Source organism: Rhea americana, unplaced genomic scaffold, assembly GCF_003343005.1.
Source record: "Rhea americana isolate MKP2758 unplaced genomic scaffold, rheAme1 scaffold_32, whole genome shotgun sequence".
In the NCBI taxonomy this organism is placed as follows: Eukaryota; Metazoa; Chordata; class Aves; order Rheiformes; family Rheidae; genus Rhea; species Rhea americana.
Window position 1 is genome coordinate 165,220 of NW_028186446.1, and position 16,835 is coordinate 182,054.

The 16,835-nt window shown below is 36.7% G+C and overlaps 1 protein-coding gene across 1 annotated transcript in view; it reads left to right on the top strand.

Annotated features, from left to right (window-relative positions):
* ITGA8 (integrin subunit alpha 8) overlaps positions 1-16,835 on the top strand; it is a gene marked incomplete at its 5' end in the record, with an annotated part of 109,725 nt that overhangs the window by 12,586 nt on the left and 80,304 nt on the right. The window contains 8 exons of the mRNA XM_085310559.1: positions 2,045-2,168; positions 4,472-4,533; positions 5,604-5,649; positions 6,625-6,750; positions 7,902-7,946; positions 10,394-10,437; positions 11,167-11,223; positions 11,399-11,451. Coding sequence (XP_085166685.1) covers positions 2,045-2,168; positions 4,472-4,533; positions 5,604-5,649; positions 6,625-6,750; positions 7,902-7,946; positions 10,394-10,437; positions 11,167-11,223; positions 11,399-11,451 — 557 coding nt within the window. The remainder of the gene's footprint in view (positions 1-2,044; positions 2,169-4,471; positions 4,534-5,603; positions 5,650-6,624; positions 6,751-7,901; positions 7,947-10,393; positions 10,438-11,166; positions 11,224-11,398; positions 11,452-16,835) is intronic.

Here is a 16,835-nt window from a genome sequence, read left to right on the forward strand (position 1 = left end):
TACTACTAGACGACCCTAGCCCAAGTATTCATGCTGTTTGTTTTGGGTTCATTCTTAGGCCAGTAAGAATAGTAAGGTAGTTGGGATGTTGCTTAGTAAGGTAGTTGGGATGTTGCTTATATGCAGATATTTATATTTACAATTTATGCACTAAAATTTACATTGAGAAGATTGCCAGAAGTGTTATGATATGAATCATTAGTTTGGTGATATTTTATTACTTTTACAATTCCAAAGCAATAACTTTTGTCTTGGGATTTGTTAAATTGTTTCAATTATTACTTAATGGAAACAAGTATCTAAAGAAAATGCTTTCTTTTAAGTAGTATGTCTTGTTAATCCTAGAGAAGGATTTTGACATGAAACAGGTAATGAATAGAACATCACTTTCTTCTGTTACAGGATTAGCATATACCGGTAATTCTCTGTTGCTTGTATAGATGTTATTACAGCCCCTAAATTTCATATTCAGTGCCTTCATATACCTCTCTTTGGCACATGCACTTTTCTATTTACAAGTTAATTTAATGAAGATATTTTTAAGAGTAAATGTCACTTTTTCTTGTCAATGTAAAAGTTCTAAAAATAGCTGAGTTTTTTCATTTTGTACACTCTACTAAACAACAGTTCACAAACCAAAATAGCCTAGTTCTTTACCACTGTTCACCAAATCTGGAACATGGATAGAGTAAACACTTTCCAGGCAAAAACTTGAACAATAAAGCTGGAAAACTTTAGAGTTTTTAGGCTGAAAGGAGAAAAGGAAAACATGTCATAAAGATGTTAGAGACATTTTTCATACTACAAATGCGATAGAAAACTGCATTAGTTCAATGTTTATGATTACATATAATTTCTATTTCAATTCTTTTTACTCAATGCACCTAAAATCACCCTCACAGGATGTGCATTCCTCTTTGCTGCACTCTGGTTTTGTACTTTGGTATGTTTTAGTCCGTAAGCTGATCTAGGCAGGGGCACGTCTCAGAGTCTTACGGGTCCTTAAAGCAGAGTTTCAGAAGCTCTGAGAGGCACAGTGGTTCATCCAGCCGGAACTAACTGCAGAATGAAGACTTATATTGTGCTATGAATAACAACAGTGCCTTGCCACAGGTAGACAGGTTTCTGATTGGAAAAGTAAGACGAGGACATAAACAAATAATTTGTCTGTATCTTACAGAGGCCAAGTGGTAGAGAGAAGTAAGATCTTCTCCCTCCTTCCCCTCTCCCCCATCCCCTCCAAAAAAAGAAAGCAAATTAAAAGTTTTAGGGCACAGGAACCTTTGGAGAATGACTTACACGCTTGAAAGCATACCTGTTTTATTTTTCCAGTTACTTGAGCTACTTTCAAAAAAGGTATTGCTTCTCCCTACACACATCCTTTGATTGTCGTATTTGTAACACCACTACCATAACACAGAAGATAAAATATTAGTTCACTAGCCAAACTGATTTAGCAAAAACCTGTTCACTGTCAGCCAAACCTTACATGTTAAGTACGGAAGACTGGAGAAGACTCACTCCCCAACTACTGAATGTATTTTAGCCATATTATCTCCCTAAAGATTCATTTACTGATAGACCATGATTGTGATAGAAATAGGACAACAAATGACCTTCTGCTCACTAAAGCAGAAACATAGCAGTTCTGCTGCAACAACTATTGTCTTATGAATCCCCAGGACAGAAGTAGGGACCTCTTTATCCAAATGTAAGTGATCAGTCCTGTGCTGTGAGCAGTAACAGAGCAACGTGGAGCAGGCTAGGGGGAGAATGTGTAACATATGCTTAACTGTGAGTTGTACTCCCTGTTGAATTTCACCTGCTAAGGGCTAGAAGTGAAAGGTCTGACTATGTTTCTCAAATTACGATTTCATTAATAGACGTAATGGTCCTGCTTTTGCTTCTATCAATATGTTATCATCGTTTCTACAGGAATAACTGAATACCAGAGAGAGCCTGTGTAAATTGTTTAGTAAAAAGTACATTGGCCAGATGCCTGAGTGTATGAAAGGTATATGTGACATGGTTCCTATTTTGATAGGCTTGTGCTCCCTTATATCACTGGAGGACCCTTAAAGATAGCCCTGAGAAGGACCCTGTTGGCACCTGCTATGTTGCAATTCAGAACTTCAGTGCCTATGCTGAATACTCACCTTGTCGCAACAGTAAGTATTAATAGCAACCATCTTGCATCGGAGGAATTGATATTGCATTCAGTGTCTTCATCTTTTCAATTTCGGTGCAGTTTTTGTTGAGTGAGAATTAATACATGACATTATTGCATTGAACAAGGGTTTAAAGGAAAAATAGCATTAAATTATATGTCTACAATTGAATGCTTTATCATATAATTGAAAGAGGAGGAATTAAGTAAATTAAGCTCATGCAGTTTTAGACGTGATAAAATTGGTTCTGTTTAAATGGCTTTTAATGCAGCAAACAGTTCTGGATAAGAACCAGACAGCATTTTAAACCAATTACTCATGCTTATGCTGAGTGTAAATCTCTCATCACAGGATTACCATCTGAAGACCAGACCCTGCTCAGAAACGTACAAGCCTGTATCACCACTCATGCCAATATCACCCACAGTAGCTCATTTGTATAGGACTTCCAGCATGGAAGAAAGCCACACACATAAACACTGATGTTCCACACTCCCCTCTGTGATATTCAGAGGATGTGTGTCTCCTTTCCACTTGTGGTAGCAGTCACTGAGCCTTACTTCCTGGGGAACAGGAGAAAAATAGTACATGTACTTAGACCCAGGCTTGGTTACCTAGAAGTCTGCAGAAAATGCTACATATCAGATCAGTTGTTCGTTCTGTTCAGCATTCTGTCTCTAAGCATTTATGATCATTATAATACTGCTACTCTTATTACCTCGCTGCTTCAGTGACTTTCCTGAGCTTTGGAATAGACTAGGCATACAGCAGATACTGCACTCACAGATCAGAGAATTGTTCTTTTAGTTACTTTCCTAAAGGTAATGTATGCAAGATAGCAGATATAATGAGCTTACCTATCGCTTCCGGGGGAAACCTCCACAGCAGAGCTATGATAGTGTTTAATTTAACTGAGAAGGGTAGCTGTTTCAAGTTGTATGTGCTAGGCAATAGTGTGAGAAGTCTGGGCACGACTGCTTGTCAAGATACCGATTTTACAGAGAACCTGCTGAGGCAGTTATCATTCTTGCCATACGCACATGAGCTAATTTCACAGTACACCTTCTGACTGTTGCTCTACTGCAAACTGTGCTCCAGACTTCAAGTTTCTCATGGATCATTACAAAGTAAGAGGCATTTTACAGAAAAATGTAGACATTTACTCCAGATAATTAGGAGATTTCTTTGCTGTGAAGACCTAGAGACAGCATCAGACCATGTTGCTGTATTTTCTGGACATCTGACAGATGTGTGATAATGTAACTCAGTGATGCTTTTCATGGTCTACCAGAAAATCTGCACGTCTAAAGCAACTGAGACATTTGCATATACATTCAATGTTACTCTGTGGCTTTCCTTTTCTTACATTGTAATATAGCTCTAAACTGAGTTGTACTATCAAGTCTTTCTTTCATAGCCTAATCCTTATAACTGGATGGACAGGTACGGAAAGAAGCTGAACTGTAAGAAATGATGCCTATAAAATCTGTTTCATTTACTGCTGATACCTCACTGTGGCTTTTTGAAAGGCTGATGACATTTGAAAAGTTCCAGTGGCCATTCCTGCTCCCTATTTCCTGATCTTACAGACTTCAGCACTCTAGTATTCATATGAAAGCCCTAAAATGGGTGCCAGAACAGTTTATACAATTATATAAGAATATTCTACTTTCTATATATTTGGAGACTAGACATAAAAATGGCAGAAGCAGGAAGGATGGTTTTGCATATGTAAGTGTGCATCCAAAATATGATATTATTCTTCAGTCCTTATTTAGCCAATGTGTATCAACTAAAGGACTGGGCCTTATGAAGGACACATACCCTTCTCCCTCACCATGGTGCAGATAACCAGGATGTTGTTTGAGCATTGACCCATGCTGACACCATTCACCGTGTAAGGATTTTTTTTTAAGATTGCTTTAGTAAACATTTATTTTTGGGTTTATGGCAGTGCAAGCTGTGGCAGCCATTCTAGGATTTCTTGTTCTTTTGTTTATTTTTGTTTCTGCAGTCAAATTCAAACTAAATCCTTGGTATTTATGGCAAGGGACTTTCCTTGACAGTAAGAGGAGAATGTCTCAATTAGCTGATCCCATTTTTCAAAATCTTCATGGGGGAGCCATACAGTTGGAGTTCTATAAAAAACTTGAATTTGTTCTGCCTTTCCTTAAATGGAATACACATTCCTTTCACCTATTTTGATACTTTTGCATTTATAGCCTTATTGCTGTAGGAGTGTTTAAACTGTCTTGTGCAAGCATGGTGAAATCAATAAGACACTTTTACCTTCGTAATTGCAGGCAATGCAGATCCTGAAGGACAAGGCTTTTGTCAAGCAGGTTTCAGCTTAGATTTTTACAAGGTGAGATTCTGCTTCTGAAATTCTGTGACCAAACATGCTTCTGATGTATCCTGAATGTTCACACACTGCCCCAGTGATCCAGAGTTTATCCCTATGCTTGTGCATGTGAAAAGTTTCATGAAGTTGTTGCAAGTTCTTTCCTTCCTTGCAAACTTAAAAGTTTCTAGTTTTAAGTGTTAATGAAGAAAAGACTGTTATCAGCACCTGTTTATCTGCTAGCAGCACTCCAGTTTAGCTCTCCTCAGTCTGTCTTAGTTTGGGCAGTTGCATTCTGGCCCAGGTGGTTCAAGATTTATCTGTGGTTCTGTTTCAGTGCCCCACTGAAGTTGCTTTCCAGAGACCTGAATTTCAGGAACTAATGGGCAGCAACCAGCTTCTTTTTTTTTCTTTTTTTTCTTTTTTTTTTTTTTTTAAGTGAAAATAGTTTATATAAGCATGCATTAGAGGCAAACTAATCATTGAGTACAACTGGTCTCTTGTGGAAGTGACAGAGGGAGGGCTTAAGGAAATACGTAGTTGTTCCTATATACCACCAAGATGCTCCAATAGCAGTATTATGTGTCAAAGAATAAACGTTGCAGCTACTGTTATTTTCTATGCCATTATTACACCACCAGGAGCCTACAAGTATTTGATTATTACAATTGTTTTTAGTGTTGTGGAGCTACATTCTTGTTTACATTATTAATTGCTGAGGAATAAAGGCCTCAATTTAAATTCATATTCTTCATATTTCTCTATAGAGCATTACTTTTACTTCATTGAATGTGAATGACCTCTTTTATGCTGACTTTGTTTTGTTAAAAATAATAAGCAATTTTTAGAAAGTTATGTAAGTTTAAAAAAATACGGCTTTAATTCAAATGAAGATGCCTAGAGTGATCTTAACTTTAATTTAACTATGGATTTTTTTGTTAAAATCCATACACGTACATCCTTTCCTGGATCAGGGCTATTCTGCTTTATCATAATCTTAATGAACTTTTGGTCATTTAAATTGTTTTTCCATGCATATTTAATTTTGTAGTGTTCATTTGTTGTGTAATTTTATTCAATTCTGCTTTTTGTAGAATGGAGACCTGATAATAGGTGGGCCTGGCAGTTTTTATTGGCAAGGTATGTTCATCTGGCTGGTTAACTTGATCTAAGAAGTGAAGCAGAAAGTGTTGTGGAAGTGCTTTTCTAGATTTTTATTATTTTCTCAGTTTAAGATAACCAGTTTTCAGTCTATCTTAAGTGAGTATAGATCAGAAGAATTGTTAAACAAGCAACTGAGTAAATTGGTGAAATTCAGACTATGGATTCTATAGGAAATGAAACAAATAGAAATAACTATTTTCATGTTGGTATTTTGGCATATTAGTCATTTAATTAAAAAGATTACTTTTTTCTAGAAATACTGCTATTTTAAAAGTAATTCATACTTATACAGTGAATATAACATTTTCAAAGCTTTTGTCACTGTTTGTTAGTGACTACAACTTTTTACTGCTATCTATATGTATTTTTAGTTCATTTGTGAGAGCACTAGTTTCCCAGATGTAGTATCTCATATAAATGAAGCCTWGTAGAGGGATAGTAGGGTATTTTTGTTTTAACCTGTTTGGATATGCTGATTCCCATACTCTGCCTATGAGCCTGCCTGTTGTTAGCCCCACTGATATATGTTTTTGCACTGCCCTTAATGAAGCAAGATTCTAGTTGATTCTGATGGCAGGGCATACCTAGCTTTGAATTCTCCATTGAGAAATCACTTCCGTTTGTCTACTACATCTATACCGTACATCATCAAAAGGTAGCTGTTCTGGAGGAGCTGATCCTGAAAAAGCTTGTCCTTGGTTTGAGTTAGCACCTTGAAATGGATCTGGACTTGTTCTGGTAACAGTTCAATAGAGTAACAGTGCCTTGTTATATTAATTTATATGTACTCAAGAGACACACAGGGTAATAATATAGAAAGACTGAGTGAAGATATCTACTCTCTGCATCTGTGCCACCTTATCCCCTGCAGTTCTGTTCTGCTCTCCCTATTCTGTAGAAACTGGCTCTCCTTCGTGTACCTTTTTTATTTATGAAGTTGTTTGAATCTAGGTCAGGTAATCACTGCAAGTATTGCGGATATCATTGCAAATTACTCCTTCAAGGATATTCTAAGGAAACTGGCACGAGAGAAGCAAACAGGAGTGGCACAACCTACGTATGATGACAATTACATGGGTAAGCTAAGCTATATGTCAGTTAGCAGTCTATTGCTAACAGATTAATTAATCCTAAATCTTAGTGAGACTTATGTACATGAGAAAACAAACCCAAAATTACTAATGCCCTAATCCTGAGAGGATTTGAACTCATGTTTTGCCTTAAGCACAACTGCAAATTAGTGATTTGCTAATTACTGCAATGGGGTTATGAACATCCTTAAAATCATGCTTAGTAACAAGATTTGAAGGACGATACCTTAAATGAATCATTAGGCTGTTATTTGTATTATTTGATCTTAAATTAAGTAAGCAAGAATACAGAATTTTCCTATTTGGGCCTTCTGTCATTCCATGGAAATTGTCTGAGTTTACAGTAATTAAAGATTATTTCAGTTTTTAATAAATAAAAGAGAATTTAGTTACACAGTATTTTGTAAGTACTGCATAAATAGACAATTCTCCCTAATGTTGCAAAATGCAATTGAAGTAAGTAATAGCAAAAGCTGGTTTGAAGATACAATGTAATAAATAGGAAAAGCCCTCCATATGTAGTTTTTGCAAGTACTGATATTTTCTAAGAATTCACATGATAGTCACATATCTCTGAGAGTAACACAGGTTTTTCTTCACATAATTAGAGAAAAGATGCAGTGAAATTTTAATGCAACGATACATCTTTTCATCCCTGCCCATAGAGTTGGAGTTACAGTCACTGATACAATCCAAAAGTCTTTACTCTGTCAATAGCAATTATCTCACTTACAGGTTTACTAAAGCCCCAAGAGGTGCTTAAATACATTGTTGGAAATCTGTCTTCCTTACAAAGCTAAAACAGGACAATCACACATTACAGTACGGTAATGAAGACCTAAACAGCATCAGTAACTTTTAGGACAAATTACTGTAGTACCTGCAGGTTTTTCAGATTAATTTTTGAGTATTAATGCTTTAACAACTCATTTAGGGGGGAAAGTAGATTTACTGTCCTTGGAGACATACAGTTAATTCAGTTAATTTTCTTTTCTCCACTCAGTTTTAGTATCCTAATTCAGAACTTTTTAATTCTGATGATCAGATGAGCAGACAAATCTGACTGTCCTTGCAGAAGTATCTTTTCTGGAAAGAAACAGTTTGTGAAGTTTTTTGTTTGTAATTATCTTTAAACAGGATACTCAGTGGCTGCTGGGGAATTTACTGGAGATTCTGAACAAGGTAAGAAGCCATATACGTGAGTGGAGACAATATGGCTCTGTATATATTAAATTCCTCAATCAAGGTCTCTATACAGACAAATACTTCCTTAGAAGGTGTAGCATGCCAGAGCAGAATTTCAGTAACCTGAAAGTGTGAATTGCCTGCTATAGTATCTTTCTGCCTGTGTGTCTGTTCTGCAGTCAGAGCTATGACAGCAGCACAGATGGACTCACCTGGGCTAACTTAATTTAGCCAGTTTGGTGACCAGTAGTAGTAACATGTGGAACTGTCTGTATAAACCTGTACAGTCTTTGGATCCACACTCAAGTTACTCACCTGCGCTGAAGTTTTGGGTCTTAGCCCTTGGTTGGTCAGATGTAACCCAGTTTGGAAATGTCTGTATATGCTGAAAGCACCTTTCACCCCCAAAGAACTGGACAACATCTCACAGGCTTAATAGCATTGCTTAAAGATGTAATCACTGTGAAACCTCCTGAAATATTTCATAATCCCAAAAGCACTGTATTCTAGGACTGGATAATTTCATAATTGATAAAGTAGGACAACATACACCAAGTGAGGAACAGATTTTAACCAAAATTGTAGAATGCCTTTTTTTTTTTTTAATGGGCAGAATGTCACTGCATAACTTAGAATTTAGCTGAAACACTGGTTCATTTTGTTCCCTCTGGCAAAAGGTGACACAGGATCTTTATTAGTTTCACATGGTCAGGAAAGACTGCAGTGGAAGACTGCAGATGCAGCAACATAGTTCTGTAGTTCTTCTCTAAGGATAAAGTCAGAGCAATCCATCCTACTGGGTCTTGGATTAGCAGCAGCAGTTCCTGGAATGTCACTGTAATTTTAACTAAACACCAACAGGACTTGAATCACACTCAACTGGAATGCTGAACTTGTAGCCCAAGGTACCTGTCTCATAAGAATTAAAAACAAGCTGAATGTTGTTAGATTTTTAAGCTATAAAATAGCTTTTGTGAGTGTATTAGAAATTAAACACTAGTTTTAGGATGTCTGCAAGTTGAATCCAGTGTAGAGCAGTTCTTGTTGCAGCTCTTTCAGAAGAGTATGTTAAAAATAATCACTTATAAACTTCTCCATGATTTATCTATTTTGAGAAATTGTTTTAAAATTGCGCAGGATTTCCAAGTATATAGCTCAGCTGAGAAAATACATGGTCCCTGATGTTTCATATCTTAAGAGCTGTTATGTCTTGTGTATGGCTGACAGTCTGTCATAAAGAAAGACAGCTTGCTTGAAAGAGTGAATAGCAGCGTGATCCAGACTCATGAAACTGATAGACAGTACGTTTCTGCAAATGGATTCAACTGCCCAGAACTGCTGCTGCTTAATCCTTTTAGAAAAAAAAGTTAAGAGTTTACTCTCCTATGCCACTATATGGTCAGAAAGAAATAGAGGACACAATTTTGAGCCCAACTCTGTAACCTGAAAAAAGAAGATACATCCCTGGTAATGGAAGGCTGCAGCCACCTATTTTAATGCATACTCACAGTTTTGTAGTAGTCCTCATGTAAGTAAGTCAAGGGAGTGATTGGCATGAAGAGCTGCATTGTTGGCAGCAACAGTCCTGTGTTCAATCCTTCTTTACTACTTGCATCTCCCCTTGACATACCATTGTTCACCATAGAAAGATAGATAAACCAAACAGGAATAGATGCATATGAGGTCAGTAGAAGCAGATGTTTGAGCTGCTTTGATAGCTGAGACTCCTGGTGCTGTCTTATGAAGTGAGTATACTCTGGAGGGCAAATTTAAACAGTAATACTGCAGACTGTAGCTTTGCTTTTTCCTTTTCTTTCTTTTTCTTTCACTAGTTGATTAAAATCTGACCATTGGGCAAGAATCACACCCTAGGGAGCAGCTATGTTCAATATTTCATGTTCTTGTTCAATGAATTCCCCCAGTGCCACTCACAAAAATTTGTTTGCTGTACTCTTGGATAGGCTATGCCAAACCTGATACCATCAAAGTGTGAAACAAGCCAAGTGGTAGATGAGAGAAAATACTGTGCAGTCAGAAAAAAGGGGAATTTGCAGACAGTTGTGTTTAATTTCTGTACTATAGTGTGTCACAGTCAGTTCTGGTTCAGTCAATCCACTGTCATCAGGTAGCAAGCTGAACTACTAAAAGTTTTATTATACTGTGCTATGCTAAGTAATGCTAAGCAGAAAGAGACCTCTGTCCAGTTAGGGGCCAGTATATTCAGCAGTTAGAGATATAATATTTCATGCACTTAYATGGATCAAATGAATGTTAAAATCTTGTGAATGAGTCTCTTGAAGTGAATTAAAGATGTTTTTGATAAAAACAAGAAGCTGAAATCCTGAGAGTTATACGTCAAGGRAGATTTAAGTAGAATGGGATGCATGTTGCAAGCACCATTCAGATAATATAACCTGTTCACTACTCATTATTTATCTTTTCAGAGTTGGTTGCTGGAGTCCCAAGGGGAGCACAGAACTTTGGCTATGTATGTACTGGACCTATATTTTATCCATTTTTATAGTGATGATGCAGTTAGACTATACCGAGGGTTAAAAGCTATGTTGTATTTTATGTCTTTCTGAGCCTAAACTTTCCACTCAGGCCTAACTGACATTGACTTTTACCCTCAAGCTTATCTAGTTGGGTTGAAATGCTTTACTGGCTTGACCTTTGAATAATAGGCTTTCATTCCCTTCTAAAGACTATGTTTTCAATAGTCAATTACAAGCATGCTATGAATATTATTAATATACCTATATGCAGAAAATTACTAGACTCTAGCCTGAAGTATTTTATGTGCAACCTTTTGTCCACAATGGAGAAAAGTTGAAGTTTGGATTATTCATATCCGATGTTTATTTTCCATGCTCTTTCTAGTTACACACACTGAATACCAGACACAAAGAGTCATGGTATACTGTTGGAAGTGGAGGGAGAAAACAATATGCATGTGTGGATACAGCTTCTGTCTCATAGAAGAGAAGATTCAGGACCAATCTGATGGGCCAACTGAGTGATCTCGGTCACAGACACATTCTGTAGTTTTGCTGGACCCAAAACAAATGATATATAGCTTTGTTCTCAAAAATGGGATGAATATGTTTATATATATCTCATGAGATGAGATACAAGGCATTTAAAATTGATTTACAGTGATGTTGCAATGTAACATCTCTGTTAGTGCTTGAAACTTTTTGTATTTTTCTGTTACCAGGTCTCAATTATTAATTCTTCAGACCTGACCTTTATCCAGAACTTCACTGGTGAACAGGTAATGTCAAGGAACTACAAGAGGAAGTATTGTATCTGTAGAGGATATAATTTTATTAATGTAAAATATTTTTATCATTTAGAATTAAGATCCATAGAAACAAAGATGTTTATCAGTAAAACTTTTTTAAAATGATATATGATATGAATGCATATCTATTGTTTTTTATTTCCAGATGGCTTCTTATTTTGGGTACACTGTTGCAGTATCTGATGTTAACAATGACGGGTAGGTTATCAAATATATTAATCTCCTGCAGAACATACATAGAAGCAACGCCTGATACCACATGCCCCAATCTCTATAGGAAATTCCAGTTTTAGGAAATAGTGTTTAAAGTGACAGTGACAAAAACTATCAGTAAACAGTCCTGATTATTCCTCCCTAAATAGCAAAAGTTAATTTATTAATAAACATAGGTTTTCAGGTGCTTTATACCTTAAAATTCTTCTCTTAACTTTTCTGCTTTTATAATTTTAATTGTTGGTATAGCCTTACCTTTGTGGAATCACAGCGGCCTAAATATTTGCCGTCCTAATTTAGGTAACTTTATCTTCTTGAAGATCTTTTCAAAGCAGTGTGGCAGAGTGGGAATGTCCAAACTCACAGAAAACAGAACTAGTTAGAGATAGAGTGAATAAACAGTGCTAGCTGCAGGTGGGAAGAGACAGGAAAAGGCAAAAGCAGAACAGTTCATTCTCCCCTTCTCAAAAGCAGATAAGTCTTCCCATGTGCAGACCAGACACAGCCTCATTTCTCAGTTTTAAGAGCTTTTCAATATCATTAGCTCCTCACCCCAGCATTTGCTGGTTGGCCATCCATTTTCATCACCAGTACACCTTCCAGAAGACCAAAAAGTGTTGGTGGCCCATAGCTGTTACGAAAAGCATTGTGCTTATCTGAGGGAAAATGCCTCTTAACTCGGAGTTAGGTCTAATGACGCTCTCTGGGATTTCAGGCCATATTCAACAAAACACTTAACTTTGAACTAATTAAAAGCTTTAGAAGATGAGGACTTAAGTAAATGAATATTGATTCCTGCTTTCTGTCAAAGAAATAAAGATTACTCAGAGCTTTGGAAGTGTGCACAGTATTGAGCTACGATTATATTAAGAGCTGTGTATACTTTTGCCTATTGCAAAATATCTTAGATGTGTCTGCTTCATGTTTTTTGTTGCAATTATTTCATACAAGGTGCTTAAATATAGTGCTTTAAATACTTTCTTTGGGCTAAATCATTACTTTCCATTAGTGGCCCTGGAAGAGTTAGGGATACAAGAAAAGGGAAAAGTAGGGAGGTGATAAAAATGTTATTGCAGTTCCAAAACAAAAAAGAAGCTTCAGCAGTTTCTACAATGGCTTCACAGTAATGAAACCTTTCCAAGCTTCTGAGGACAAAATTACTCATAGTACCATAGCTTTTGGTAAAAATTCCTGTGAACTGTCAGGATAATTTTAGTCTTACCATACGGCACATGAAAGTGTGGAGAAGCATTGATGTAAGTTAAAACAGGCACTAATTAAACTTTCAGAGGACTTGCTAGTTAATTTCTCACTTTCTCACTAATCCAAACTATTTCCTGTGCAGGTTATTTCCTGTGAATCATAGAATTACTTGGCAGGTCTCATATTTTCTGAATACCTCTAAGACTGCAGTTTATGTCAATAATATAATCAAACTGCTGTTGAGGCCTGTGTGGTCTCCCAGTCTATATCTTAACGGAAGTCTAATGACTCTCTCTGAGATCCAAACATCCCACACAAAACAAAATACAAAAAAGCTCTGCTTGATAAACATGTCTGATTAACTATGCAGTCTGTAGTTGCTCAATTGCACATTCAGTCAATAGAAATATTTATCTGAAAGGGAGAGTAAAACTGAAAAAAATTGCAAGAGGGAAATGACTACTTCAGATTCACTTGGAGTTTTTGTGCAGCTAAGGACAGAGGAGATGATAGCAATTACCTTATCAACACCAGAAACCTAATCAAGTTATATGCTGAAAAGATTAATAGGGATGATGCATTTCTGTTATAACGTATAAAGCTTGACTCTAAAATTAGGGCCATACTAGGAAAACAGCTCTGTGGACATTCTGCTCCAGCAGTTCTGCCAAGTTTACTGGGGTAACACTTGCTATTACATCCACACTATTTTAGAGTTGCAGGCATGACAAAGAAATTGTGGGTATTATTTGAGCTACTCTATAGTTACACTCTACTAATAAAAAGAAATGCATAGTGAGTCCTAACTAATCAAGCTTTGTCATCAACTTATGGACTATGTTCTTAGTAAAGAGAAAAAGGAGAACATTTTCGATCCAGACTGAAACAGTTCAATTAAAATAGTGGAATAAATGTTTACTAGTCTTTTATTTGGCCTATATCAAAGCTCTCCATAGTTATACTTCCACCTCTTGGCACTTCCCGTACTTTGGTTTTTATTACTCAGCAGGATACACAGGAAATGCATACAGTCCCAGCAGGTGGTTAACTTGTACTTTTTAATGTTTTTTTTTCTTTTTTTTTATCCGAAGGGAAGCAATACTAGCTAGTTACCTTTATGTGCTGGAACAAACGTAAATGGACTGAACTATGTGAACTGTAACATCTTAGTGCAGTGATGAAATAACTCTAATGAAGCAGTTCAAAATACCACCGTAAGCTGAACTGCAGTTTATAGTTTAATGTTATTCTCTAGGGGCTTTTGCTTTGCTCTTACTGTCTTTTAAAGGGAATCACGTCAATCTGAATTTGGCCCTGTACTCCTAATTTTATAAACATAAACTCATCCAGTTAAAAGCCGGTTGATGTATCCTTCTTCACAATTAAAAATAAGTAATTTCAAACACATAAATGCTTATAACCAAACAAGTGACTCATCTTGAGTGCTTCAGGTCTAAATACAGAATCTTTAGGACCTGGAAAGTAAAACTGACTGTAACACAAGGCGAAGAGTAAGGGTCTGTGTTAGCAATATTTGCTTTCACAGAATCACAGAATGGTTGAGGTTGGAAGGGACCTCTGGGGATCATCTAATCCAGCCTCTCTGCTCAAGCAGGATCCCCTAGAGCACATTAGACAGGATTGTGTCCAGGCAGGCCTTGAAGATCTCCAGAGAAGGACACTCTGCAACCTCTCTGGGCAACCTGTTCCAGTGCTCTATCACCCTCACAGTAAAGAAGTTTTTCCTTTTCTTTTTACCCACTTGGAGAGAAACTGAGAAAAAGTAAATTAGGATCCGAGAAACAGAAGAAGCCTTCCTCGCTGACTATGATACATTAATATGACAGTAAAAATAAAAAGCCTTAGTGCATGAAGGAGAATTCTCTCTTGCAGAGGACTTGCAAAGCAGTTTGTGCTGACCTGCATTGCTCAGCACTGACAGAGAAGGGGCATAAGAGTACAAAGGGAGCAAGGCTTTGGTAGGGGTGGGATATGCCAAGGCCTGCAGGGAAGACAAGCTAAGTGCTTGGATGGATGTTCCAGGTAGCTCTGCTGCTCATAGCCAATCTGGCATAAGTTGGTGTAATACAGATGGCTGCCTTCCTTCTACTCTTCCCTCAGCACATCAGAAAAAGAGCCATGTTAACTAGTGGGTTCTGCTCCCTGCTTCCTGGACTATTCATGCGTTTTATACAATCATAGTCATTTTTTTTTTTTAACAAAGTATAAATGTTCCTAGAAAAGTAATCCAGGACTGTGCACTTTCAGCTGAGATGCCGTAATCCCTAGACGACAGACTCCAGCTCCTGACTGTTTGCTTTCCACCTCACCTTGTGAATCTTGCGTTCTGGGCTGATCAGTGACAGCAGTCTGAGAGATGGGTAGGCAGGGTAAGGAGGACCTATGTTTCATCCCCTTAGGCTTCTACCTAGGGAATTTTAGGCCACACCTGAAAACATATTCTGCACCTTTTCTTTGGATATAGGCACATAAATCACCAAGGTAGACACTCCGAATCAATTCCATTGATGAACTGAGAGTTTCCTGGCTCTGAATCTTTTGGTTCTTTACAACCTCTGAAAGTCTGCCCTTAGTCTTGCGATTTTTTATTTGTAAAGTATTCCATCATAGTCTGCCTTTTCTATTTAGACTATACAATGAGCAAGGCTCATCTTTTACTTCATGGTTTATACAGCACACGTAACACCATAGGGTCCCAATCTCAATGGGAACATCTGGACTTTGCTGTAATAAGCTAATAATTGATGATAGCGCTAATGTGTAATGCTTTTTGTACAYAACAAATGTAAAATATCTTGTAAAAAAGAGCATTTGTAATCTGTTTGCATTGTTGGTAATATTTCATGGCAACAGTTTCTGCTAGCATTCTGTCCCAGTCTCTAACATCTTCCGTTAGGAGAGGAGGACTTTTGATGTTTAGTATAGAAGGAAGGCTCCGCCTTTGGTAAGTCAGCATCTGCTTCCTTTCTTTTTTTTTAGTTATCCATGACATAGGGTACTATCTGACCTGTAAAGAAAAGAACAACAGCACGAAAGTGACCTCACGTTTTGAATTATAGTTTCCTTTATGGAAACAAACTATAGAACTTAATACAAAAATATAATTTCTATAATTATTTTGTCATAATTTATAGAATGTAAAAGTTCTACAAAGTGATTAAAGGCTTTTAAGTGAGATATTCTGTATTCTGTGGTGTAAGTTAGAACTCTAGCATATATCTGTGGTAAAATACTAGCTGAGTTACTTCTACCTTCTCTAGATTTTTCTGTAAAGATTAAGGAAAACAGTGTAGTGTATTTTTTACTAATTGCTTTCTCAATGGACAAAGCCTTTGTGAAAGCATCCGTGTTGTGAATATGGTAAATTGAAAGATGAGCATTTTCTACAAGTTCTACCAAATTTAATGTTAGAACAAGAGAATATGTTTTCCAAATTAAAAATTCTAGGATCAAATAGTACTAGTTGTTTGCAGTAGCAGAGTTCCTTAATATGGATGATCAATGTCCACTGAATATAATGGGAATTTTCCTATTAGTTTTTAAGGATTTTAGAGCAACCCTTAGATATTCATCTAATATTGGTTCATATCTCAGAATCAACTGTTAAGGTTATTTCTTCTTGTTACATCTATCTATCAATCTTCCTTGATTTTATTCTATATTCTCCAACAAAGGGTCTTTTATTCTGCCAAATAAATGTTGGTAACATACTTCAAAACACTCCCATGTTAGAACAAAATGCAAAATATTCTTTGATTGGTCTCTGTTCTTGTTGGAGTAGCATAACAGACAGAAGGACTTCTTCTCCCAACCTCATTTTTCTGTGACTTTTTGATGTCTTTTCTCTTTAATACTTAATATAGCAAATTACTTACACCCTGCAGCTACTCATGTACCTCATACTCAATGGAATAGTTTTCAGCAGTGAAGCTGCTTCTTTTTCTCACATCTTCCATCTGCATTAGTGTTGAAGAATTCTCTACTCATTGATGCTGTACCTGTGTTTCATGGATACTACTGCAAAAAAAATCTCCTGAAAGTGGCAATTTTTGTTCTATTGATCACACACTGATAAATAATTTTTAAAAAGATCTAGACTTTATACTAAAATTTGCACTGTTAGTAGGATAGATCTACAGAATTTG